General features: G+C 42.0%; 1 protein-coding gene across 1 annotated transcript in view; it reads right to left on the bottom strand.

The window, feature by feature from the left end:
• LOC126260966 (nucleoporin Nup43) overlaps positions 1-25,497 on the bottom strand; it is a 210,756-nt gene extending 185,259 nt beyond the window's left edge. The window contains exons 1-2 of the mRNA XM_049958490.1: positions 25,267-25,497; positions 5,157-5,264 (exon numbers count right to left, since the gene is read on the bottom strand). Coding sequence (XP_049814447.1) covers positions 5,157-5,264; positions 25,267-25,377 — 219 coding nt within the window. The 5' untranslated portion in view covers positions 25,378-25,497. The remainder of the gene's footprint in view (positions 1-5,156; positions 5,265-25,266) is intronic.
• Positions 25,498-27,155: the final 1,658 nt, after the last annotated feature.

Here is a 27,155-nt window from a genome sequence, read left to right as displayed (position 1 = left end):
AGGTTTAGGGGCCATAGAGGAACGAGGAAAAGGTGTCTTGGCTCTGGGTGCAGACCATGAAAATATCATGAATGAACCTGAAACACACAAGGGATTTTTTGGGTTTTGGGAAGCTAGAAAACCTTCACCTAGATGGCCAATAAATAGATTAGCATGGGAGGGTGCCACACAGGTACCCATGACTGTGTCAGAAGTTGGTTTATACACCTTCAAGGAAGAAGTAGTTATGTGTGAGGGTACATAACCACATATGTAAGGAATGAGGTAGTGGGTTTGGAACCAGAAGGACAATGGGGGAGGTAGTGTTCGACAGCAGCAACTCCATGAGCATGGGGGATGTTGGTGTAGGGGAGGTGGCATCAACAGTGATAACTAGGGATCTAGGTGACGATGGGCTGGGAATGTCAAGAGTCGGTGAAGAAAGTTGTTTATATCTTTAATATGAGAGAATAAGCTTCAAGCAATCAGTTGGAGGCGTTGATCAACAGGATCGGAAATTTTGCCATTAGGAGCACAGTAACGAGATACAAAGGGTTGTCTAGGATTGATGGGTTTATGCAGTTTGGGAAACATGTAGAATGCGAGCCCATCGATTTTGCTCAGTGGTCAATTCGGATATGCAAATATGCTGATGTGTGGCGCAGGCCATTGGTGGGATTTCAACTCTAAACTCTGTGGAGTTATAGAGGTGGTTTGGAGGTCAACAGAAAAAATGCTGTGAATGGCCAGTGTTGGGATCACGTGGTGTGTACAGGCCCCTAGTGGCAGGACAGCACAAGGAGAGATGGGTGGCCGCCATCGATGGAAGTGTATGTGGCTGAAATCTGTTGGTGCTGGGGCTGTGGCCTCGGCACTGGATTTCTAGTGCCAAGTCCTGATAGAGGTTGTGATTTGGCTTTGATTACACCTTGCCTGTGAGCATTCTCAAACTTTATCAATGAGTTCCTCTATTTTTGCCCAGCTCACCTTAAACCCTTCTCTGTGCGTAAGACTTCAAGAGGTCCACTTTGAGCTGTGGAGCCGAGCATGAATGCGAGTGTGTGCTCTATTTTCCTGTACTTGAGTTAAGTGTTGAAATTTTGAAAGACACAGATATGATTGGTGTTTTTATGTCAAAGACAACTGCGTACAGAGTGTCATTCGTTAAGTTTGCCTTATGGCAATCATGCGACATAATTTATGCTGTACTTAATTCTATTGTCTGTTATAGTGTTCTATGTGATTTGGCAATCTCCTGAAATTACTTTCTACAGTATGCTGATGCACTGGCAACAGCTAAAGGTTACATTACAACGGCACTATTCACTGTAAGTAAGCTGGCTGAAAGTTTTACATGCCATGTAGAGCACCGCTGATAACTGCATAAAAAGCTCATATGTCTTTATTTGAGGTTGTTCTACATTATTAAGTCTATTGTTCCGTACTTAAAGAGAATTCAGGGCCTTGTGCTTATCTGTCTTGCTATTTGTTTTCCCTTGGTTATTCACAGCTGTGATCTTGAAGAAAAGTGACCTTAAATGTGTTATCTGTCAGTTTGTACTGGCCACTGTTGCTTAAAGGGTACTCCTGTCTTCAAGTGCCTTAAACTGTTCTGTGTTCGGCACTGGCTGGTCAGACCAGTTTTATTTAAGAAGATTAATTTACTTGGCTATTGATTAATGACAACCACACACTTAATACTATGTTATATTTCCTTTTAAATATTTAACCTACCTGATTTTACTGGTCAGTTACATCTATCTCTGCTTAATGAAAATATGCATTCCGCCTTGTGTTCTGCTGACGTTACTGGACTGTTTAACATTTTGGGTCACAGCCATTTTTTGAAGAAATTGGTGTTATTAATGGTTCCAGCCATTGCTCTCATTATTCTCAATGAGATTTGTGCGGTTTGTAACTAACTAAATTTGCTCATGTGGGTTTGAGTCAGCTGTGGTCCTTTTGCCTACTGCTTTACTACTTTAAATTTACCTTGCTCATTTTACTGTTGGTCAGCTATGGTCATTTGAGGATAAAGAAACATTTTAACAAAAATAATTTGGAATGTCTACATGGAGATGTAATTGAGATTGCTCTCTGGAATTAGTGGACTTAAATCATTTTTAAGAAAGGAGTAATTGTTCTGAAAATGCTTGAGACAAATTTAATGCCAGTACAGATTTAATTGAAATGCTTGTATATTATAACACAAGGGCTTCAATTGTAACTTATGTGGGAATAACAGTACAGGTTTTTTTAGGAAGGAAATGTTTTTAATTATGTAGGTCTTTTTCTGTATTTCTCAAGTACCAATATATGAACCGTCTGCTTTGATGTTAAAATAAATTTTGGGAAGAGCTAAGTGGCTTACCACTAAGGGACCATGGTGTCCAAACAAACTACCTCCAAAATTTAGTACCACCCATCACCTCCCCACCCTGGGCGAGTTTCAGTTGGGGTGAAAAGGGAGACAGAGTCACGCAAGATACTCTAGGATAGGCCTAAGTATTTGAGTAGAGATTGGAGGTTGCATTGGACTTCTGGGATTGGGTTGCTATGGTAGAACTTGTAGGTGGGGGAGTCAAGATAATTGGCAGAAGCGTTCTGTCAGGTAGTAACTACAATTCATCACGACAGTGTTGAAGCCTTTGTCTGCACAGAGGATGATTACATCAAGGTTTGTCTTGAGGTTTCAGATGGCTGTTATTTTGTCCACTGAGAGATTTGTGTTCCAGAGAAGCGACCTGAGGAAGGAGGCCAAGTTGGAGGTAAGGGATTCCTGAAAGCTAACTCGGGATCAATCAGTTGAAGAAAGAAGGTCCAATCCAATGGTGGTATGAACTGTAAGAATCTAGTTCAATGTTGAGATTAGATGGCTTAGGTTGGAAGAATTGGTAGTAAAGATGTGTTTCCCCTGCAAGGATTGGGAGAGGAAGAGTAGGCCTTTGACAAGTCCAGCATGGTTGAACTTAGGTGGGGGACTGATGGTGAGGACCTTGGGTAGAACTGAAAGTTCTATTGGATTAAGGTTTTCAATGTATAGGTTGCAACAGTGTTTTGTGGAATGTTAGGAGGAGGTTTTAGAGGAAGTTGTTGACGCGAAACATCAGCAAGGCAGTGTTTGGGTGCTACGAGGGGTTGATGAGAGGTCAGGTTTCACTACGTGTAGGACAGGTATCAATGGACAGTAGTGCTCTGAGGTGGGAGTAACATTTTAATAAACTCTGATAATTTTTGGAGATGGTGTCTGGAGTGTTCTTTGAGGTGTTGGTGGACAAGAATTTCAGTTATGGGGATATGGTGTAGGTGCTTTGGATTGCACAGTAACAGTATCTTTTAATAGGAGTAGAAGTGGTCCTGGGGTGCCAGTGAAAGCAGCTGTATCATATCAGCTTTGCTGCACTCACTGCACAGCATTTCATGCGGCCTTGACCAACAAACAGCTGTTTACAAGAATAAATAACCACTGTTAAACTGTAGTAGAAGAGCAGTGTTGACCACACAATGGCAGAATATGCCGCTAAGCACAACATAATCAAGTTCAATGGTTCATTCACAAACCATGCTCACTGGATCCTTCCCTCCAGCACCAGCCTTTCTGAGTTGCGTTGATGGGAGTATCCTTGCAACTCATCCTTTGTCCCCATAATCCTCCTGCTCTCAATCTTCACTAACCTACTGCATCCACACCTACCCAGCCCTCTCCCCTTCCCCTGTACTGTCATTATCTCCTAAACCCATTCCACCGAATCATCATCGTGCATGACACATATTCACCAGCACAACTTCCTGTCATGCATCTGAGGAGTAGCCACAAAGAAGTAGCGGAAAAGAAGAGAAGTAAAAACACTGGGTGTGACGATGGAATGAGGGCTGTGTAGTGCTGGAATATGAAAGGGATTAAGAAATGCCCTGCCCACTATCCTTCCCACCCCTCCCACAGTGTTATTTCACCATCCACCAAACCTATACAATAATACTCGTCCATCCCTCACAGCCCCTGCTTCCAACCCCCTATCTCATGGCTCATATCCCTGTAAAATGACCTAGATTCAAGACCTGTCCAAGACATTCTCCCACCACCACCTACTCCAGCCAGGTCACAAATACCAGCTGTCCCATCAAAGGCAGGGCTACCTGTGAAACCAGGCACATGATTTACAAGCTAAGCTACAACCACTGTGCTGCATTCTATGTAGGCATGGCAACCAACAAGCCATCTGTCCACATAAATGGCCACCGACAAACTGTGGCCAAGAAACGTGTGGACCTCCCTGTCCAGAGCACGCTGCCCAGCATGACATCCTTCATTTCAATGACTGCTTCACAGCCTATGCCATATGGATCCTCCCCACCAACACCAGCTTTTCTTAATTTCACAGGTGGAACTTTCCCTGCAATATATCCTACGTTCCCGTAACCCTCCTGGCCTCAACTTTCATCAGTCATTGTCCTCACCCATCCAGCCCCTTCCCTGTTCCCATTCCAGCACTACATAGCCCTCATTCCACAATCGCACCCAGTCTTTTTTACACTTCTCTCTTTTCCCACTACCTACCCTGCCATCCGTCTAACCTCCCAACTGCTGAAAGCTGCCCCATCCTCTCTCCATCTTGTTCCTGCGCATTCCCCGGCAGCACTTCACTGTCGCCCACACCTACCCACATCCCTCCCCCTCCCTGCACCAGGTTCCTCCATACCCCCACCCTGTCACCACTCCCATCATGCACTGCTGCTGCTCGCAGTATGGTTTCAGTTGCCAGAGACTGCAGTCGTGTGTGTGTGTGTGTGTGTGTGTGTGTGTGTGGGCGTGTGGCGGGGGGGGGGGGGGGGGACAACTCTATTTTTGACAAAGGCCTTGCTGGCCAAAAGCTTATTTGTGACAACACTTTTGTTGTGCCAATCTGCAACTCACAATCTCTATTATATGGTGAGTAGCAACTTTTCTTCCATAATATTGGTATCTATATAACTGATATTACTGTGATATTACAACCTCTTACTGTTTTGAATTAATGTATGTAAAATTTTATCTACATATTTTTGGTTAAAACAGGATAAAATTAAATTCTCATGTTCTTTAAGCAGTGCTTCACAAATCTGAAGAGCACTGCATGTATACGTCCAACTAAAATAATTTTAACTACATAACTTGCATTTATTAGTAAAATACTTACTTTTATTTCAGTAATATCACCACAATTGGGAACAGTTCTCAGTTTTGCAGGAATGCTGTATGACTCATCTTCATCAGATGCATATGACCATAGTGCTAAGTGGCAAATCTGAAAAGGAAAGAAAAAAGGATTAATACCTTTTATTTCAGTATCCAGAATGGCTGACATCAACAAAATCAATTAAAGAAAAAAAGCACTGGTCTGGAAATAAAGATATTTGGGAATGTTTTTTCTTTCTCTTGATCATTCTTCTGAAATCTGATGCTTAAGAAGTTGCTGCATGTGATGAAGGATGCAGTATATACCGCAACCTATGTCATCAATTATTTGTTTCATGTATTCTGACCTCTCCCCCCCCCCCCTTACAGCTTTTGCCCTCTGTAGCTACCTCTATTAGCATAAAAGTTAATCTCTGATGTCTCAATAGATGTTCCATCATCCTGTCCTTTCTTTTCACTGTTTTCCATATATTCCTTTCCTCATTGATTATGCGGAGAACCTTCTCATTCTTTACCTTCGGCTATCAGTCCATCTAATTTTTCACATCTATCTGTAGCACCACATCTGAAATGCTTCAATTCACTTCTGTTCTGATTTTCTCACAGTCCATGCTTCACTATCATACAGTGCCATACTCCAAATGTACATTCTCTGAAATTTTTCTCAAATTAAGGCCTATGTTTTATACTAATACACTTCTCTTGGCTGGGAATGCCCTTTCCACCAGTGCTAGTCTGCTTTTTATGTTCTCCTTGCTTTGTCTGTCATTGGTTATTTTGTTGCCTATGTAGCAGAATTTTTTAACTTCATCTACTTTCTAATCCCCAGTTCTGATAAGTTTCACACTGTTCTTATTGCTGCTACTTCTCATTACTTTTGTCTTTCTTTGATTTACTCTCAATCCACATTCTGTATTCATTAGACTATTCATTCGATTCAACATATCCTGTAATTCGTTTTTACTTTCACTCAGAATAGCAACATCATCAGCGAATCTTATTACTGATATCCTGTCATCCTGAATTGTAATCCCACTCTTTAACAAAATGGTTCAAATGGCTCTGAGCACTATGGGACTTAACTTCTGAGGTCATCAGTCCCCTAGAACTTAGAACTACTTAAACCTAACTAACCTAAGGACATCACACACATCCATGCCCGAGGCAGGATTCGAACCTGCGACGTAGCGGTTACGCGGTTCCAAACTGAAGCGCTTAGAACCGCACGGCCACACCGGCCGGCAACTCTTTAACCTTTCTTTTATTTCCATCACTGCTTCTTCAATGTCCAGACTGAGTAGTAGGGGCAAAACAGTAGTCTACCCTGTCTTACACCCGTTTTTATCTGAGAACTTCATTCCTTGTCCTCCACTCTTATTGTTCCTCTTGGCTCTTGTACACATTCTATATTATCTGTCTCTCCCTACAGCTTACAACTATTTTTCTCTGAATTTTGAACATCTTGCACCATTTGCCCATTGTCGAATCGACAAAGAGAGCAATATAAAAATAACTACATGTTAATTGCAATCGATGGAAGAGAAGACAGCTAAAAACAGGGACGCAGAGAAAGGTCTATAAAGTACACCATGGAGAAATGGAGGTCTTAAAGTAAAGATTTAATGTCCTTCATCGTATTGCTACAACGGATAAAAAGTAAAACGCAGTCGACAGCCCACACATCACTCGCTAGAACGGCTGGTAACTCAGATAGTAAACTCAAATTAGAACGTAAGTGGTTAAAAAAAAAGGCATTCCGTCACGAAAAGGTGAACCATCAAAGGTTGAGGGCAATGGGCACAAAGTGGTGGGGGGTCACAACAAATGGAGATAGCTAAAAAGACAGTGTTTTTTAAGTGTAAGCTGCTCACCATTGATACTCTATAAAAAGTAACTATACTATACAGTGTAACAGCAGAAAAATATTAAAGCTGAGAAATTAATCTTTCTTTGGAAAACTACTGTTCAAAAATTGAGTTTTTTTAATTTGTGGCTGATAACTTTGAACTATTAAAAATATATTAAAGAATACATTCAGCTAAGTGATAATGAACCACAGAGTCCCTGCAAGAGGCCCACATGGAGGACTTCCACATATTCGTAGGCTCCTTATTGGCACGCAGTTTCTTGTGCGTACTGAGATTATGCCATTCCGTCTCCCAAAACTGAAAAACCTTGTGGCGTAATAATGATCGCAGATCAGTTACAGGGATGGCCACCTCCAGAAGCCTGTTTGGCCTGCCTGTCAGCAAGTTCATTTCCTTGGATTCCAACGTGGCTTGGGGTCCACACAAACACCACGGAACGACTAGTCCTTTCCAGGGCATAGATGGACTCCGGGACGGTCACTACCAAAGGATGGCGGGGGTAGCATTGGTCGATAGCTGGTAGGCTGCTCAAGGAGAGAGTACAGAGAAGGAATGACTCACAAGGACATGAGTGGATGTGCTCAAGAGCATGAGAAATGGCCACCAGCTCTGCAGTGAAAACACTGAAGCCATCTGGGAAGGATTGCTGTTCAGTATGTCCTCCACGAACATATGCAAAGCCAATGTGACCGTCAGCATCGAGCCATCGGTGTAAACTACTTTATCACCCCGGTACATGTAGAGAATCGAGAGGAAGTGACAGCGGAAAGCTGCGAGGTTAACTGAGTCCGTAGGACATGTCAAAGATCCAGGCAAAGCTTCAGTCTAGGTGTACACCGTGGAGGCGTACGTGAATGGACATCAAGTATAGGTGGTAAAGGCAAGGACTCCACTTCAGACAGATGAGATCGGACACGAACCGCAACCGTAAGCCCAGACCTTGGCCGCTGATGTGGGAGATGAATTATTGTGGGTGGGAAAAGGATATGGTAATTTGGATGCTCAGGAGAACTATGAATGTGTGCACTGTAACTGGCGAGAAGTTGCGCACACCTAACTTTCAATGGAGGGACTCCGGCCTCCACCAGGATGCTGGTCACCGGACTCGTCCTAAAAGCTCCCATTGCCAGTCGAACACCACAGTGATGCACTGGGTTGAGTAAACGCAATGCTGAGGGTGCCGCCGAACCATAAAGCACATTTCCCTAGTCTGTTGAAGATGACGAGGAGATGTCGCTTGTAGTCGGACAAGAGATGTTTGATGATCTGACTGTGGATCTGATCTGGCCCAGGAGCTGTGTCAGGGCAATGTGCAAGGGCGCTGAGGAGCTCCCAATCTGTAAATGGAGCATTATAGGGTTCACTGTGATGTTCAGTGAATGACAGGTCTTTCCTTTCCATCCGCCATCTGAGGGTGTGAAAGACTGGGGGATAATTCTCCGATGCAGAGGCTCGAGCGTAATGCTGAGCAAAGTGCTTGGCAATTGTGTTTTTGTCTGCAGATAGGCCATTGATGTTAATGTCAGAGACACCTGTCAGGGTCTGGTACCCAAAAACACGTCTGCTGATCGTCCAGACTTGGGAAGGTGACGTATGGCACGCAATGGTCGAGACATACCTCTCCTAACATTCCTGTTTCTGTCTTTTTATAAGCTGGCGAACGCAAGCACAGAGCCATTTAAAAGCTATTAGGTGCTATAGGAAAGGGTCCCCACTTATGTCACTGTAGAGCTCGCCGACACTCTTTAATGACCTCAGCAATTTCCGGCGACCACCAAGGTACTGACTTTCGCCGGGGGCACCCTAAAGAACAAGGGATCGTGTTTTCCGCCGGAAAAAAAAATATCGTTCTAGTGACCCGCTCAACCTCGGGAGGGGAGGGAGTGTTTGAAGTGGACCGGGAAGAAATGCAAGAGCTCAAAGCAGTCATGAGGATGCAATTTTTTGTTTCCTGGAGGCAGAGTACAAGTGGACGCTGCGATTCTACGAGCAGCTGTAAGTCCTCTTTGTTGGATCAAAGATGGGAGTACTATGAGCATCATCTCTGACAAGCAGCATGACTCTCCCATGAGACGGAATGCCATCCTCGGGTCAACCATCACAGTGATGGTACCATACAGGGGAGATTCAACGGTGACAGCAGAGATGAAAGCTTCCCAGCCTGCCTTGTTTAAAGCCCATCTGGGTAGACGTCCGGGAGAATGGCGCTGAGGGAGTGACAGGAAGATGGGGAAGTGGTCACTACCATACAAGTCATCATGGGCTCTCCAGTGGACAGATGGGGGAAGTCCTGGACTGCAGAGGGATAAATCAAAGGCCGACTAAGTGCCATGAGCCACACTTAATTGAGTGGGGGTCCCAGTATTTAAAAGGCAGAGGTCAAGTTGAGACAGTAAAGTTTCATCATCTCTACCTTGGCCAGTAAGCACCGTGCCACCCCACAAGGAGTTATGGGCATTTAAATCTCCCCAAAGTATGAAAGGTTTTGGGAGCTGATGAATCAGTGCAGCCAATGCGTCCAGGGGGACTGCACCATCTGGAGGAAGATAAACATTGCAAGCAATTATCTCCTGTGTCATCCTGATGCTGACAGCCACAGGGGACACAGGTTCACTGCATACTGAGTTCAGGACATAGACACAAACTCCATCTGACACACTATTATAGTCACTACGGTTCTTGTAATATCCCCTACAGCCGCAGAGGGCAGGGGTTTGCATTGCCGGGAGAAAGGTTTCCTGGAGTACAATGCAGAAAGCAGTTGTAAAGCTTAACAGTTGCCATAGCTCATCCAGATGGTGGAAAACACCATAGCAATTCCACTGGAGGATGACATTATTGTGAGGCTGGGAAGCTATGAAGCGTGCAGGTTATGTCTGAGGGTTGCATGCTGCCACTGATTGATTATTTGTATCAGTGAGATCCAGGTCCTCAAGGGACGCTAAGATCTCCACCTCATCCTCAGATGCAGAATTGATAGGAAGTGGTGGTGCTGAGGCCACCAGAGGGACCTCTCATAGAGGCCTTCAATGAATTCTTTCGACCTATCCCTCTCTCCTCTGCATTTAACAGAGAAATTCTCATTATATTGTTAATGTTACCATCCTTGTTCTTAATTCCACCGAAGGCAGCTTTTACTCTTCTATATCCTAAGTCAGTCCTCCAATCATTTTTTTCGATTTTTTCACATGTTTCAAGTAGCCATTCCACCTTAGCTTCCCTGCACTTCGTATTTATTTCTTTTATGTCTGTGTTCCTAAATTTCCCAGCACATTTTTGTAATTCCTCCTTTGATCCATCAACTGAAATATTTCTTCTGTTATCCATGGTTTCTTCACAGTTATCTTCCTTGTACCTACGTATTTTCTCCAGCTTCCATGACTGCCCTTTTTAGAGATATCCATTCCTCTTCAACTGAACTGCCTACTGAGCTATTCATTATCGCACTACCTATAGCCTCAAAGAACTTCAAGCATATCTCTTCATTCTTTAGAGCTTCTGTATCCCACCACTTTGCACACAAATTCTTCCTCACTAGTCTCGAACTTCAACCTATTATTCATCATTAATAAGTTGTGATCTGAGCCTACATCTGCTCCTGGGTGAGCCTTACAATTAATTGTCTCTACCTGGCCATGAGCTAATCTAACTGGAATCTTCCCGTATCCCCTTGCCTTTTATAAATACACCACCTCCTCTTGTGATTCTTGAACAGAGTATTTGCTATTACTAACTGATATTTATGGCAAAACTCAATCAGGCTTTTCTCCTCTCTTGTTTCTACTATCAAGCTCATATTGTCCTGTAACACGTTCTTCGACTCCCTCCTCTACAACCGCATTCCAACTCTCCATGATTATTAATTTTAATCTCCCTTTACATACTGAATTACCCATTCAATATCATCATATACTTCATCTATCTCTTCATCCTACACTTTCAACTATGACATGTACACCTGAACCATTACTGTTGGTGTTTACTTGCTGTTGATTCTTGTTTTGCTTTGTTTTGTTTTAGGGCACACATGTGCCCATGTCAGAACCACAGAACACCAACATGAAAAAGGAGTTAGTAGTGACTACACATTACACCCATTCACAAGAAGGAAAGAGCTCAAAACAGGAACTTTCTGTTGGAGAAAGGTCCATAAAACATGCATTGCAGACAATGGAGGTCTGAACTATAGATTAAATTTCCGCCATGCTGCTATGATGAGTAAATGAAAAACACAGTCAACAGCCCGCGCGTCTTTCACTAAAATGGCTGGTAACTCAGATAGCAAACACAAATTAGAATGTAAGTAAGTGGTTAAAAAAGGCATTCCGTCAGAAAATGGTGAACCGTCAAAGGTTGATGGCAATGAGCACAAAGAGGTGGAAGGTCACCACTTACCAAATGGCAAAAGCTAAACAACAGTGCCCAATATGCAATATAACTAAAATTATATCCTTGCAGCAAGAGAGCTGAGAGACAGTCGGCCAACCACTGGGAGATGTTTAATTCCCCAGAGCTTGTTCCCATGAAGGGGAGACCAGTGGTGATGCCACAGTGACACCACCTGCTGACAGACAGCAATGCAGAGATCATAGGAGGGAATGGGAGAGCTAGCAGGCCAAGGTACAAGGATTGTAGCCTTGGCAGCAGCATCAGCGGACTCATTTCCCATCAGAACGACGTGACCAGGAACTCACATAAACATTACAGTAGCTCCATCAAGAGTGAACAAGTGAAAGCTTTCCTGGACCCGTTGCACTAAGGAATGAACAATGTACAGGGCACAGAAGCTCTGAAGAGCACTGAGAAAGCCGGAGCAAATGATACAATTGAAAAGCCTGTGTCACCGGATGTTCTGCGGGGCCTGACGCAGTGCAAAGAACTCTGCTGTAACTTCTGATCAGTGTTCAGAATCTGACCCCAAAAAGTATCGGTGCCAACAACGAAGGCACACCCGACCACAGTCCAAGAGCCATCAGTGTCCACAAAGGTACTATAGTAAACTGCTGTGCAAAAGTCAAGAAACTTACGCGACAGAGCAGGTCCGGATAGTGTCCTTAGGAAGCCAGAGAGGATTTCCTCCGATCCATAGCGACACACATCATTGGTGCCGACATGAGCGACCACCTGCAGATGGGTGCACCCTGTACTCTTCATGGCATCCGGAAGGACCCTTTCCACATCTGGAATGACTCCCCCCGGTATGCACACCGAGTGCACATTGGTTTTCTTCCCCTCTCTTGCTGCCATTTCCCTAAGGGGCCCCATTACGCGCCTGACGTTGGAGCTCCCAACTACCAGTAAGCCCACCCTCTGCGACCGCCCGGATCTTGCAGACTGAGGGGCAACCTCTGGAACAGGACAAGCAGCCATGTCAGGCCGAAGATCAGTATCAGCCTGAGACAGAGCCTGAAACCGGTTCATCAGACAAACTGGAGAGGCCTTCCGTTCAGCCCTCCGGAATGTCTTTCGCCCCCTGCCACACCTTGAGACGACCTCCCACTCTACCACAGGTGAGGGATCAGCCTCAATGCGGGCAGTATCCCGGGCAACCACAGTTGTAGTCCGATCGGGGGATGCGTGGGACGAGCTGGCCGTCCCCGACAAACCCCCATCCGGACCCCCACAGTGATGCCCATTGGCAACAGCCTCAAGCTGTGTGACCGAAGCCAACACTGCCTGAAGCTGGGAGCGAAGGGATGCCAACTCAGCCTGCATCCGAACACAGCAGTTGCAGTCCCTATCCATGCTAAAAACTGTTTTGCAAAGAACGTCTGAACTAATCTACAGAGAGCGCAAACAAATCGACAAAATTTAAACGGTTATTAAAATACAAGATTGCCTAGTAAATGCAGTAATGCTGCTACTTGCGCACTGCTGACACACTGCTCGACAGCGGAAGGCGACACCTTGCTCACCAGATGGTAGAGTTTTGTCAGGACTGGATCTCCCAAGGCTGTCAGTAGTTCTAATGGAATGTTGTCTACTCTCGGGGCCTTGTTTTGACTTGGGTCTTTCAGTGCTCTGTCAAACTCTTCACGCAGTATCATACCTCCTATTTCATCTTCATCTACATTCTCTTCGATTTCTATAATATTGTCCTCAACAACATCGCCCTTGTATAGACCCGCTATATACTCCTTCCACCTTTCTGCTTTCCCTTCTTTGCTTAGTACTGGGTTTCAATCTGAGGCGCTTTAATTTTCCTGTAGGCAGTATCTATCTTACCCCTAGTGAGATAAGCCTCTAAATCCTTACAATTGTCCTCTAGCCATCACTGCTTAGCCATTTTGCACTTCCTGTCGATCTCATTTTTGAGACATTTGTATTCCTTTTTGCCTGCTTCATTTACTGCATTTTTATATTTTCTCCTTTCATAAATTAAATTTCATATTTATTCTGTTACCCAAGGATTTCTACTAGCCCTCGTCTTTTTACCTACTTGATCCTCTGCTGCCTTCACTACTTCATCCCTCAGAGCTACCCATTCTTTTTATACTGCATTTCTTTCCCCCATTCCTGTCAATTGTTCCCTTATGCTCTCCCTGAAGCTCTGTACAGCCTCTGGTTTATTCAGTTTATCCAGGTCCTATCTCCTTAAATTCACACCTTTTTGCAGTTTCTTCAGTTTTAATCTACAGTTCATAACCAATAGATTGTGGTCAGAGTCCACATCTGCCCCTGGAAATGTCTTACAATTTAAAACATGGTTCCTAAATCTCTGTCTTACCATTATATAATCTATCTGATACCTTCTAGTATCTCCAGGATTCTTCCATGTATACAACCTCCTTTTATGATTCCTGAACCAAGTGTTAGCTATGATTAAGTTGTGCTCTGTGCAAAATTCTACCAGACGGCTTCCTCTTTCATTTCTTCCCCCCAATCCATATTCACCTACTATGTTTCCTTCTCTCCCTTTTCCTACTGACGAATTCCAGTCACCCATGACTATTAAATTTTCATCTCCCTTCACTACCAGAATAATTTCTTTTATCTCATCATAAATTTCTTCAATTTCTTCATCATCTGCAGAGCTAGTTGGCATATAAACTTGTACTACTGTAGTAGGTGTGGGCTTCGTGCCTATCTTGGCCACAATAATGCGTTCACTATGCTGTTTGTAGTAGCTTACCCGCACTCCTATTTTTTTTATTCATTTATAACCCTGTATTCACGAGACCAAAAGTCTTGTTCCTCCTGCCACCAAACTTCACTAATTCCCACTATATCTAACTTTAACCTATCCATTTCCCTTTTTAAATTTTCTAACCTACCTGCCCGATTAAGGGATCTGGCATTCCACGCACTGATCCGTAGAACGCCAGTTTTCTTTCTCCTGATAACGACGTTCTCTTGAGTAGTCCCCACCCGGAGATCCAAATGGGGGACTATTTTACTTCCGGAATATTTTACCCAAGAGTAAAGCTGCATGCCCTCGGGAAAAATTATGCCTGTAGTTTCCCCTTGCTTTCAGCCGTTCGCAGTACCAGCACAGCAAGGCCATTTTGGTTAGTGTTACAAGGCCAGATAAGTCAATCATCGAGGCTGTTGCCCCTGCAACTACTGAAAAGGCTGCTGCCCCTCTTCAGGAAACACACGTTTGTCTGGCCTCTCAACAGATACCCCTCCGTTGTGGTTGCACCTACGGTACGGCCATCTGTATTGCTGAGGCACGCAAGCCTACCCACCAATGACAAGGTCCATGGTTCATGGGGGAGGGGGGGTTCTGATGTCAGGGGGGAGGGGGGAGGGGGTGGGCAGGAGCCTTCAATTCTGGTGAGAATAACTGTATCACTGAACTGTTCACATTAACTCGCACTCTGCCCTATCTTCCTATTCGTAACGAATCCTACTCCTGTTACACCATTTTCTGCTGCTATTAATATTATCCTATACTCGTCTGACCAGAAAACATTGTCTTCTTTCTACTTCATTTCACTGACCCCAACTATATCTAGACTGAGCCTCTGCATGTCTCTTTTCAGATTTTATAGCTTTCCTACCATATTCAAACTTCTGACATTCCACACCCAAACTCATAGAATGTTACTATTTCATTGGTTATTTGATCTTTTTCTCATGGTCACCTCCCACCTCCCTCTTGGCAGCCCCCTCCTACAGTAGATCTGAATGGGGGACTGGTCTGCAATTGCAGTGGTTTCCTTTGCCTTTTGCATCTTCATGCTGTTGATCATTCTTCTGCCTTTTATAGGCAGTTTCCCACTCTAAAAGTACGAAAGTGCATGATAGTACAAAGAAAGCCATTCCAAAACATCATCTTGGGAAGTAGATGATGGCAGCAACATTCATCAAATCTCCTGCATTTTTCATCAACTCACTTGGAAACCAGTTTTTTATATCAGCTGGGACCCCACACTTAAGATTCTTCTTAACAACAAATTTCACATACCACATTACTGAATTAATGGCAATAAAGACAGCACAGTGGTTAGTAACACAATCAGAGCCTTCAGGTGAAGCTATATTACTTTTTACTTAAGACAGTACTTGGGCATTGAATGATAGACATCAGGCTAGTATTCTCAATATTCTTGACTTCTGTTACCCACAACATTCTGCAAGGCCTCTGACAGAGATGATGGGTTTAATCCCAGGTAATGGTATGTTGTTGCTCCATATCTGTGGTTAAGTTGCTATGAATTTCTACAGCAATGGTGTGATTCCAAAGCTAACTGGCCTGCGGTAACTGCCTTCCTGGCATAAGATAACGGTATCTGTTCCACTTTAGTTGTTTGTTATTACGTAAGTGCCTAATAAATCTAAGATGCCTTACATTTCTACCTATCCTTTTTTGTGTGAAAAATAATGTCTCAATTTGTTTACAAGTTCTTGGTTTTGCAGTCGAGCTGTAATTTTATCTTTAACAATAATTCAACAACTTCCTTACTGGTTTGACAAGTTTGAAGCAACAAAACCTCTACTTTACAACTGAAGAAAATAACCAGGGACATTGTCAAAATATCAACTGAAGAAAAAATGACATCGCAACTGAAACCCAAACACCTGTAAACCATCAATTTTACTGAGAGCGCTTGAAGGATTATAATTTGTCAATTGTACTTGTACTTTCTTCAAGAGAATGAATGCATTACTGCAAGATGGTACTGCCAACAATGTCAAACATCTTTGCTTCCGAAGATCAAGCCTTTCTAAGTCTTTCAGTGGAATGAATGTTAGGGACTGCCAGTATTTGTCTTATTTGTGATTCACTGTAGCATTTTTGTTCTGGCCTTTGTAGTTTTGTTATTCATAAGTATCTCACTTCAGCTGCCTGGCAAACTGTGGGAACAAAAGTACTGTCACATTTGCCTAATTGTTATACTTTCTCCATAATTTAGGCCGTCTCCTCTCTCCACATTTCCTTAGCCTTTCTGTTTATATACATTAATCTCACTATATGAGAGTGGTGGTGGTTGTTGTTGTTGTTGTTGTTGTCTTCAGTCTGGAGACTGGTTTGATGCAGCTCTCTATGCTACTCAATCCTGTGTAAGCTTCTTCATCTCCCAGTACTTACTGCAACCTACATCCTTCTGAATCTGCTGAGTGTATTCATCTCTTTGTCTCCCTCTATGATTTTTACCCTCCACGCTGCCCTCCAACGCTAAATTTGTGATCCCGTGATGCCTCAGAACATGTCCTACCAACCGGTCCCTTCTTCTTGTCAAGTTGTGCCACAAACTCCTCTTCTCCCCAATTCTATTCAATACCTCCTCATTAGTTACGTGATCTACCCATCTAATCTTCAGCATTCTTCTGTAGCACCACATTTCGAAAGCTTCTATTCTCTTCTTGTCCAAACTATTTATCGTCCATGTTTCACTTCCATACATGGCTACACTCCATACAAATACTTTCAGAAATGACTTCCTGACACTTAAATCAATACTCAATGTTAACAAATTTCTCTTCTTCAGAAACGCTTTCCTTGCCATTGCCAGTCTACATTTTATATCCCCTCTATACAGAATAAATCAGGTAATGATTCACAGATATATGAATCTTTTTAAAACTTGTGGGCAGGTTAAATCTTATGCACAACATTGTAAGCAATGACTTCATTTCATTCACTTTTATAAATTTGTACCCACAGTGCCTTACATAACATGCACAATTTATTCTGAGAGCTGACAATATTGTCTGCCTTGCCCTAGGTACGGACAACACTCACAAAACATGCAAAAGCAAAAACACAAGTGGTACAGTGCATTGCAAGCAAATTATTAATTTAGGCTGCAGCCAGGAGATATGTAATATTACTTTATCCCTTACACTGGGAGTTTGTCAACTTTGGTAGTTAAGAGCTATTTGAAACGCTACAATAAACAGAGAACTAAACCATTCAGCAAGACATAGTGTACTAATTTAGGTATACTTAATATAAATGGTGTACGGGAAGTGTTGTAGAACTTAACCAGGAACAACTACTCTGTAGCACAATGTTTCACCGTAACACATAATAAAGCTCGTGGTAACGAAAGATTCTTGCTGCTGACCATTTCCTAATACATAGGGGAATCAGGATTTGCATAAAGGAACTCTTCCACTGCTGACTATACTTCCTGAGAGTTACTAAGAGGTAGCTGGAGTTGGCACTGTGTATGCATTCCGGTTACACACTTGACAATGACCACAAGTCCCTCCTCTTTTCACCATCTGCAAATGTTGATGAGAATGTTGTTGCTGATGGTCTGTCTACAGTATGAATCACCTCCCAACAACTTGATTTACATAAGCAAGAAATGTCGCTGATCAGTAGAATGACTGGATGCTAAGAATACTGGTTCTTTGTTTGCGGGGCAGACCACTATTGGGCATCAATAGATCAGTACATTGAGACAAAAACCACAGTTTGGCCTCAGCCATACTTTTATGTTTCTTTATGCAGCGTTGTATCTCAGTACTTACACAAAACAAGTCACTTAGCTATCTTTGCTGCCAATGGATTGGTGATGCTGAACTTTGTATGGCCCAGTGTACAGAACAACGATCGAGGGCTCGACCCAAAATTTCACTTTTGTCTGTATATGGCAATGGTTCCCAAGTTCAGGACAATAAGCCCTGGAGAGTACAATGAAATTATCCGAGGGGTTAAAATTAAGAGTGAAACTCCCTGGCAGATTAAAACTATGTGGCGGATCGAGACTCGAACTCGGGACCTTTGCCTTTCGCGGGCAAGTGCTCTACCAAATCAGCTACCCAAGCACGACTCACAACCCGTCCTCACAGCTTTAATTCTGCCAGTACCTCATCTCTCATTCTGGAAAACTAAGAGTGTTTATTACAATGTAATTGCACCATTCTTTTCAAAAATTCTCTTTGTACCACTATTTCATTAGTGTATAGTATTTATTAGATCGCCATTGTCCACGTCATCAATCATGGTTACTAGTTTGACATCCATTGTTAGGTAAAGACTTCATTACACTTTTTTTTATGCAGTCATGTCTTCACTAATACCCACTCATGCTGCTTCTAACATACTTTCTAATCTGCCTTCCTTTAATTTGCGAACCTGGTCTTTTCTTGTTTCAGATTCCAGTAGGGGGCGGGGGGGGGGGGGGGGGGGGGGGGGAATAAATAAATAAATAAAATAAAATCACTGTTTCATTTCTCTTGCCACTTGTCCCACCAACCTCCAAATAATTTCCATAGCAATCTTACTCTTCGGCATTGGTTTGTTACTTTGCTTGCATTTATCATGAATCTCTTGTCCAGCAGAAAAGTCCCAAGTAAACGTAAAAAAGTGCAAGTGACTATTGTACATAAGGTTAAAAGAACACACCCACAATATATAGGTTTGCTGCAGAATTCTTGAGCATATTCTGAGTTCAAATGTGATAAATTCCACTTACACAGAAAATTTTCTGTCCAAAAATCAGCACAAATACAGAAAGCATAGCTGGTGAAAAAATCAGCTTACTGTTTTCTTGCACGATATCCTGTGAACCGTGGATGAAGGGTTACAGGCAGATTCTGTGTTCCTGTATTTTTGGAATGTGTTTCACATACCCCCCTCTGCAGACTATTAATGAAGGTCTCAGACTATTAATGAAGGTCTGATCATATGTGGTCGACCAAAGCGTACGATCCCACCTGTCGGCTTTGACCCATGACGTAAGCCTGTTGTGGTGTGTGACGTCACGACGGCCCGGAATTTAGTTTGTGAGAGTGGCGTGTTTGCAGATGTCGTTTTGATGCGATTGGTGGTGCTCTCTGGTGGTGTGTTAGGTGTTGTATTTGGTTTAGTTTGCAAGTGTGCCATCGTGTGTGAATTTTGGTAAATTGCTTTTTTTATGTCTTTGGTAGGTATGGATATGACTGACAGGGTCGACAGTTTTCGGTTGTCGGCTATGATGGGGGACAGTGCGTTGTCTCTAATAAAATTTCTTCAACTATTCGGATTTTTGGATGAAGTTGTGAAGCGTTCAGTATTTCGTGAAGAAATGAGGCTTACTTAAAGTTCTGGCGTCTCGGACCAGGGTCGGCTGTATGTGGAGATGTTGTAAGGATAACAGGTCAAGGGAAGTGTTCGAACCCAATGTGTGGCTGTGAATGTTCTATTGGTATCGGGAGATGTTTTTGAGCTATATAGGTCAAGGGAAGTGTCCGATTCCAGATGATATTGTGTTTAGTGGTATTTGAGGAGTTTTGTGATGTCGGTTTTTTTCGTCATTTTGCGTGGTTTTGTATGGGGGTGGGTGTCTAAATTTGTTTATATTTAGTTTGTCCCCACCCAAAACCCCCCTATTTCCCTCATTTGTCCCATTAGTGTCATTAGGCTTTTTGTGGAACGTCTGTGTGTTTGTTTTTCGATGTATTTTCGTCCTCATAATGTGTACGTAACGACTTTATATGCGCCATATTGGAATCGTGGTTTATGGTCGTTTCCGCCGTATTTGTGACGTCATAGGTCAAAACAGACGGGCGGGATCGGACACTTCCGTATTTCCGGTTTTCAGGTACATGAGTGGTTCAAAGACTCCTTAAGTAATAGAACCCAGCATCTTGTCCTGGACAGCAAGACTATTGCCATGGGTGCCCCGTGGAAGTGTGATATGGCATCTCTTGTTCTCAACATACACAACAAACTGACAGATAGGGTGAGCTGCAATCTGCAACACTTTGCTGATGACACTGCAGTGTTTGGGAAGGTGTCATCATTAGGTGACTGTAGGAAGACACAGGACAGCTAAGTGCAATATTGTGTCCTGCCCGCGACGTAATAATTTACTATTTTCCTTTCCTATCGAAACATCAAAAGTTAAAGATAAAATTTAATCTTCGTGCCAATTAACTGTGCTGCAAGTCAGCGAATATGTACACCCAGGATAATGAGAATGGCATAGCGTTATCATCTGTATTTTGCCCTATATAAGAATGCGTGCTCGTCTTTTCTTTCTCTCTCTTTAGCCGCGCGCCTTTCCGACAGCATCTTACATTATCAGATTCCTATATTCTTTCATTTTGTTTCAAATGAACTGAAATTGTATTCCTGTTAGGAATTTGTTAAATTGTGTCATTATTATTGGCAATTGCAATAATTGAAATGACTTTACTATGAATATTTTTCTTTCGCTCCAGAATCGAGCTGAGATTACTGTAATTTCTACGTGTTTCACCAAAATACAGCACAATTCTTTATTTTGTTCAAAACTGTGAGATTAGTGTTTGAGATTTCAGATGTCTGTATAAAAAACTTACTTTGTGAAATTGCTTAATTTGGCATTTCCGCTTTCATTTCATAGTAACGGTTATCAATCCCCACTTTATAAAATGTTACAGATTTTGCTTTGCTACATTTTTTCTTACGTTGTCAGTGTGATATTTATGAAATTAATTTAGGACTGATCTGAATTTTCTCACAAGGCGAGAAGACAATTTTCCATTCCCTTGAGATTTTAAGATCGCAAACTAAACATTTTTCCAGCACGTTAAGAGTCTACTGATGTTCACTTCAAACAACAAAACAGATAAAAAAGATTAAGAAAGTGATTTGTGTATGTGAATGAGATATTTAAATTCATTTTACTTTTCATTTATTAGCTTTCCTCCTGACTAATCAATTATTGATTACAAAAAAAACCTGACTTATTAATTATATAGACCTATTATTTATTATTATATTAGACAAAACTTCTATTAGGTGTGATAAATGGCAGAAAAATGCAGATGAGTAGGAAAAACAACCCTGTAACATTCAAATACGCTATTAGTGGTGTGGTACATGAAAAACCACATCAATTAAATCTCTATGCACAGTGTGTAACAAAGCAAAGTAACTGTAATGGAAAGAGCTAGTAAAGTAGGAAGGTGAATAGTCAACTTCAGTTTCCTAGAAAAATTCTATAAAAGTCTAGTTCACTTTTAAAGGAGACCACCTACAGAACACTACTGTGAGGGGTTGTTTGGGGGAAGAGACCAAACAGCGAGGTCATCGGTCTCATTGGATTAGGGAAGGAAGTCGGCCATGCCTTTTCAAAGGAACCATCCCGGCATTTGCCTGGAGCGATTTAGGGAAATCACGGAAAACCTAAATCAGGATGGCCGGACGCGGGATTGAACCGTCGTCCTCCCGAATGCTAGTCCAGTGTGCTAACCACTGCGCCACCTCGCTCGGTCACTACTGTGACTTTTGAGTACTGTCCAAGTACTTGGGAGCTCCACCAGATCAGGTTAAAGGAAGACATCAAAGAAATTCAGAGATGAGCAGTTAGTTTTGTTATTTGTGTGTTTTATTCATATGTGAATATTACTTTGTGATCTTAAATGGGAATCCCTGGAGCAAAGACGCCATTCTTTTCATGAAATTTCACTGAGAAAATTTAAAGAATTGAAAGTTGTGGCTGAATGCAGAGCAATTCTTCTTACATCAATGTAAATTTTGCGTAAGAACCATGAAGACAAATACCAAAAATAACACTCATACAGAGGCATATAGGCAGTCATTTTTTCCTTGCTCTTGCAAGTGTAAGACCATAAAGTGGCCTGCAAGCGTGTATGTAGTCAATATATTGGTTTTCATGAGTTACCCAGTAATTCCTATTGTGCATCAATCTCCTACTCACACAGCAAACATCATCAGTATATGAATGGTTTTCACATCTGTAGTACGTAATTCCTAAGTGGGGATACACACACATCTTAAGCTATCAGTTTAGACACATTGAAAGATTTATGGAGAAAATTTATTTAGTTTGTCCAACGCATGCCAAGTAATTTTTTGTCTCATTTTCATTTATGTTGTTGTCCATCATGTTGTCTCTTATTATCAGTAATAACATATAATAGTACCTTCCTTCCTGATCTGAAAAACCGAAAATAAATTCTTGGATTGTAAGAATCTTTTTCTGAGGATGAAAGTAGATTTAGGTACTGAAATGAGAGCCAAAGTTGAACTACTTGGGCTCTGTAAAGAAAACAAACTGAAAAACAGACTGTGGTGATGAAGTGACATATTGGTGAAAAGTTGGTCACTGGTATCTAATACTGGAAAAAAGGTCTTAAGGCTACCAATTCCAAAAACCACAACTTCCATGTGTAAAAGGAAACATTCAAAAATGTTAGCAAAAAAGCGAGGAACTGAAAGAAGAGTAAACATAGATTGTGATGTATGTTACTTGACAGTGTACCAAATATAACCAGTGTCAGAAAATAGCTGTAGTATAAACCACCTCACTGATGGCTGAAGTTACATATTGGACCCCCAGATATCTTGGTTGTGGTGACAGACTGATTTGTAGCACAGCCCGAGGTCTAGGTTAGGTTGGAAGGTGACAACTTGGTTTTGAGTTGGTGAAGTCAACAAATGTGAAAGCAGATTGGTTGGTTGGTTGGTTGGTTTGGGGAAGGAGACCAGACAGCGAGGTCATCGGTCTCATCGGATTAGGGAAGGATGGGGAAGGAAGTCGGCCGTGCCCTTTGAAAGGAACCACCCCGGCATTTGCCTGGAGCGATTTAGGGAAATCATGGAAAACCTAAATCAGGATGGCCGGACGCGGGATTGAACCGCCGTCCTTCCGAATGAGAGTGTGAAAGCAGAAAATATGGTTATGGTAATAAATTGATCGGTGGCAAAGCTTAATGTTTACGTCTGTGCCTTACTGAAAAAAATCCAATAACTTTGTATGTTTTATTCCTTTTAAATATGCCACGTAATATTTATTTACAAATAATGGTGTTAGATTTTTTTCCTTTTCCATCTAAACTCTTCATTTACTGCCAGGTGACAAACTTTATTGGGATGTTGGCTAAGACCTGAATTTTCTCAGAAGTAAACCTAATGGTCTCCTAATGCTTGAGAACCGCTGGGACAGAGCATTATAGCTAGCCCAGAATAAGACAGTAAATCAAGATTGTCACTGTGAGAACAAGTATCCTGTAGCCTGGTGTGGCTATGGCATTCACATTATAAGAACAGAATAGTGCTAGGCAGCTTTCAATGGCACGGAACAGCACTCTCACCATTCACTTAGGGATACCATCATGTGTAATACAACCAAATCTTTGATGCCTACACAGTCAGTAGTTGGCCACTACTACTGAACCTGTGCAGTGCATTGCCAAAGAACTGTCAGGCATCTGTTGCAGAGATTATGTATGAAAAGGTAAAGTTGCTACTTATCACAACAGCCTTACATCATGGGTCAAAGGGTCAAAGCCGACGGGTGGGATCGGACGTTTCGGTCGACCCCAAAAATAGAAGACACACACACACACACACACACACACACACACACACACACACACACAACTGCAGCCTCTGGCAGCTGAAGTCACTCAGCGAGCAGCAGCAGTGTGTGATGGGAGTGGCAACTGGGCAGGTGTAACAACGAGGCTGGGGCGGGAAGGGATAGCAGGGTAGGGGTGGGGAAAAGTGCTGTGCCAAATACGTGGTAAAAATCACATTTGTGTGTGGGGGGGGGGGAGGGGAGGGGAGGGAGTGTTTGCATCTCATCTATTTTTAGTAAAGGCCTTGTTAGCTGAAACCTTATATTGTGACAGTCTTTTTGTTGTGCCTATCTGCAACACAGCATCTCCCCTATAGGGCGAGTAGCAACTTTCCTTTTCATAATATTGTTACATTCCATCCTCGATTTTCAAGAGCTTGTGTATGGGGAGTCTCTGCAATTTCTGAGAGTGTCCCTCTCATCATTCACATCTTCATGCACACACTCAGGATTCATAACAATCATCTGAAGGGAGATTGAAGATATGTGACCAATGCCAGCCAGCTTAACAACATAAGGACATTCGTTTTTGCAGACATGGCCATGGAAAAACACATCTTCCAGTGTTGAGGATTGATATCAATAGCTTTGGAGCTCCCATAACATCATCCCTTTCTGGTCAGAGAACATGGTGACACGAAGTTTACCCTCCAATTAAAATGAAAAAACTATGTTGCATCCATTGGTGAGTGTAAGCTTACGTATTTCCTTTTGAGTGGGCACCAGAGCGTCGATAAAATTGAAGACAAACATAATTCATCTAGGCTGTATTCCTAATTACTTTATCTGTAATTCTAGTTTCAGGCACGGGCCATTCACCAGTGCACCTATAACAACAGGTGTGGGTACACAATTCTCGTCTCATAATCAAAACCTTGCGTGCCTTGCATATTTGCGCATAGTACGGTCAATCAATGTTCATCATCTAAAATACAAAGTGCACAACACAATGGTGGCTACGAGAACTATCACCATCATGTCATGTGTCTCAAATATTTCTTTAGCTGTTCATTGTTGACAACCATGCTATGTGCAAATAAAAGTTGTTTCATTTTGTGGCAAAGTGATACGTATCCACATCAGTGCGGTTTTGAGAATGGACCTTGCCAAAAATTAGGTGTGCAAATAATGGGGTATGGAATATTGTCCTTTAAAATGGTACATTCCAGTAACAGAGAACTTGGCACCCGCTACTGGGCAAGTGGAATCCCATACCAAGCAATTCAGGTTGCAGATAACCCCCTGTTCGGATATGGTCTACACAGTGCAAGTAAAAATCAGGAGAATGGAATACAACTGCAGTGACAAGGCACAGCCGATGAGTGTCGCTCTAGCTGAATCACAATTGCAGTATTCTCCTTCGCCGAGGTTCAGATTAATTTGAACTGACAAATACGGGCATAAACTGTAGAGCTTCAGTTTTTACTGTAAAATATATACGCACCAAACACATAACGAACACCATGTCAAATCAGACGGACACTTGAGCATATACCTGTTCATCCCAACTGCCAGTAACAAAATAGCTGGAACTTGATAAAGCCTCGGGTTTCCATCTTACTTTATTTATTTTTTCCCCGACAAATACTGCTTGAACATCATCCATAGTTAAAGTTTTCGCAAAAACCAAGATTAAAACTTCCTCTCGTAAAATCTATTTAGTATTTACTATTCAGTTTTTACCGCCACTCGCAAAGATACTAGCATCAGTAGCAGACACTCACAGAAATGTGCATTTAATTTATCAGTGAGCTCAAAACTTAACTGAAGAGACTACTCAAAGGCGTCTTTGCCTAGAAAACCGTGAAGGTCTTTGGTGGAGTCGCCGTATTGTAGTGGCCGAGTGGGGCAATTGTTCTTCTGCTTGTGACTTTGAAGTCCATCTGTTTCTTTTCCTAACAAACACTTTCAACAGTTATGCTGCATACGGCTGCAGTAATCGATGAACAATAGGAAGTGGTATTCAATTTCACATGTAAGTTACATATGGTTTGCTATATGGTAAATGAAATAGTGTTCGGGAAATACAAATACTGTAAAAAGCTATCTAAATTCTTTTCAGTTTTCATCACTCGCTCTAGAATTCTTAAAAAAAAATGAGTGCATGCAATACGAAGGGAATACTGGACTCCATCGAAACATAGCGTCATTTATATTTCACACTTTACAAAAGACAACTACATATTTCGATGAGGAACTGATAGACAGCTGATGAAGGATAACGCCATACCAAGTTTGTTCAGTTTCCCAGGTCATTTGCAAATGAAAATCAGTCGGAGAAGGCAACTTGTTGGAAATAAAACTCGGTATCCCAGGTAAAACTATGTATTTAACTAGCAATAAGGATAGACATTGTTGTTAGAGTATCTTTCTAAATTTCTAGTAACTCATATTTGTTGTTGATGGATTCTTTTAATTTTGTTTCAGGGAATGAATGAGCTGCAAACGACAAATACGTTGTGTGAATCCGATGGCAACCATGAGAAGTGCGATGCAATTGTTCAGATTGATGTCTCTCACAGAATTGTGGAACTTAGGGGGAAAAAATGAGGCGATTGCAGATGAAACTTATGCGGCGTGGAAATACTGGAAGAATTGATTACAGTGCTGAAAAATAAAAGAAACTGAGTAAATGACAACCTGGAAAGTACACTTCAGGAACATTTTAGTGCCTTTCCTTTAGACTTTATTCTTACCCAATTGAAAAACAGTGATGCAAAGAAGCAAACCATGCGAGACAGTGAACTGACCAAACAATTTGCACTCACTCTGCATTTCTACTCCCCTAGGGCATATAGATTTGTATGTTCTATATTTCTTTTTCCCCATCCACATATCCTTTGTGGTTGGGTGTCATCAACAAATAGTGAACCTGGCTATTTACAAGAGATTTTGAACTATCTAATCATAATCCCAGTGACGAACGGTATCTTAAGCAGTGTGCAATTACTTGTGATAGTATGTCAATTAGGAAGCAGCTTGTGCGGAACTACAACAAAAAGTGTATAAAGGCAATGTTGATTTGGGCTACATTGTGAATATAGATGCAGAAGAAATGGCTACTGAAGTTTTAGTTTTTCAGATAGTGGGATATATTGAAAAGTTTAAGTGCCCAGTTCCATATTTCTTTGTGAATAAACTGTCATCAGATGTAATGACAGAAATTATGAGATATTGTAAGTCGAAATTATTTTCTCTGTGTGTTTTTGTGAGGTCAGCGACAAGGAATGGTGCTGCTGTCAACATACTGTAAACATACTGACAATGAGTAATCTTGGGCACCTACTGAAACTGGAAAATGTTCATGCAATTCTTGATACATGCCATATGCTAAAATTAGTTCATAGTACTCAAGCTGAAAAGAAAATTATTAACTGTGAAGCT

This window comes from Schistocerca nitens, chromosome 5 (assembly GCF_023898315.1).
Source record: "Schistocerca nitens isolate TAMUIC-IGC-003100 chromosome 5, iqSchNite1.1, whole genome shotgun sequence".
Taxonomy (NCBI): domain Eukaryota; kingdom Metazoa; phylum Arthropoda; class Insecta; order Orthoptera; family Acrididae; genus Schistocerca; species Schistocerca nitens.
This window is presented reverse-complemented; position numbering and strand designations above follow the sequence as displayed.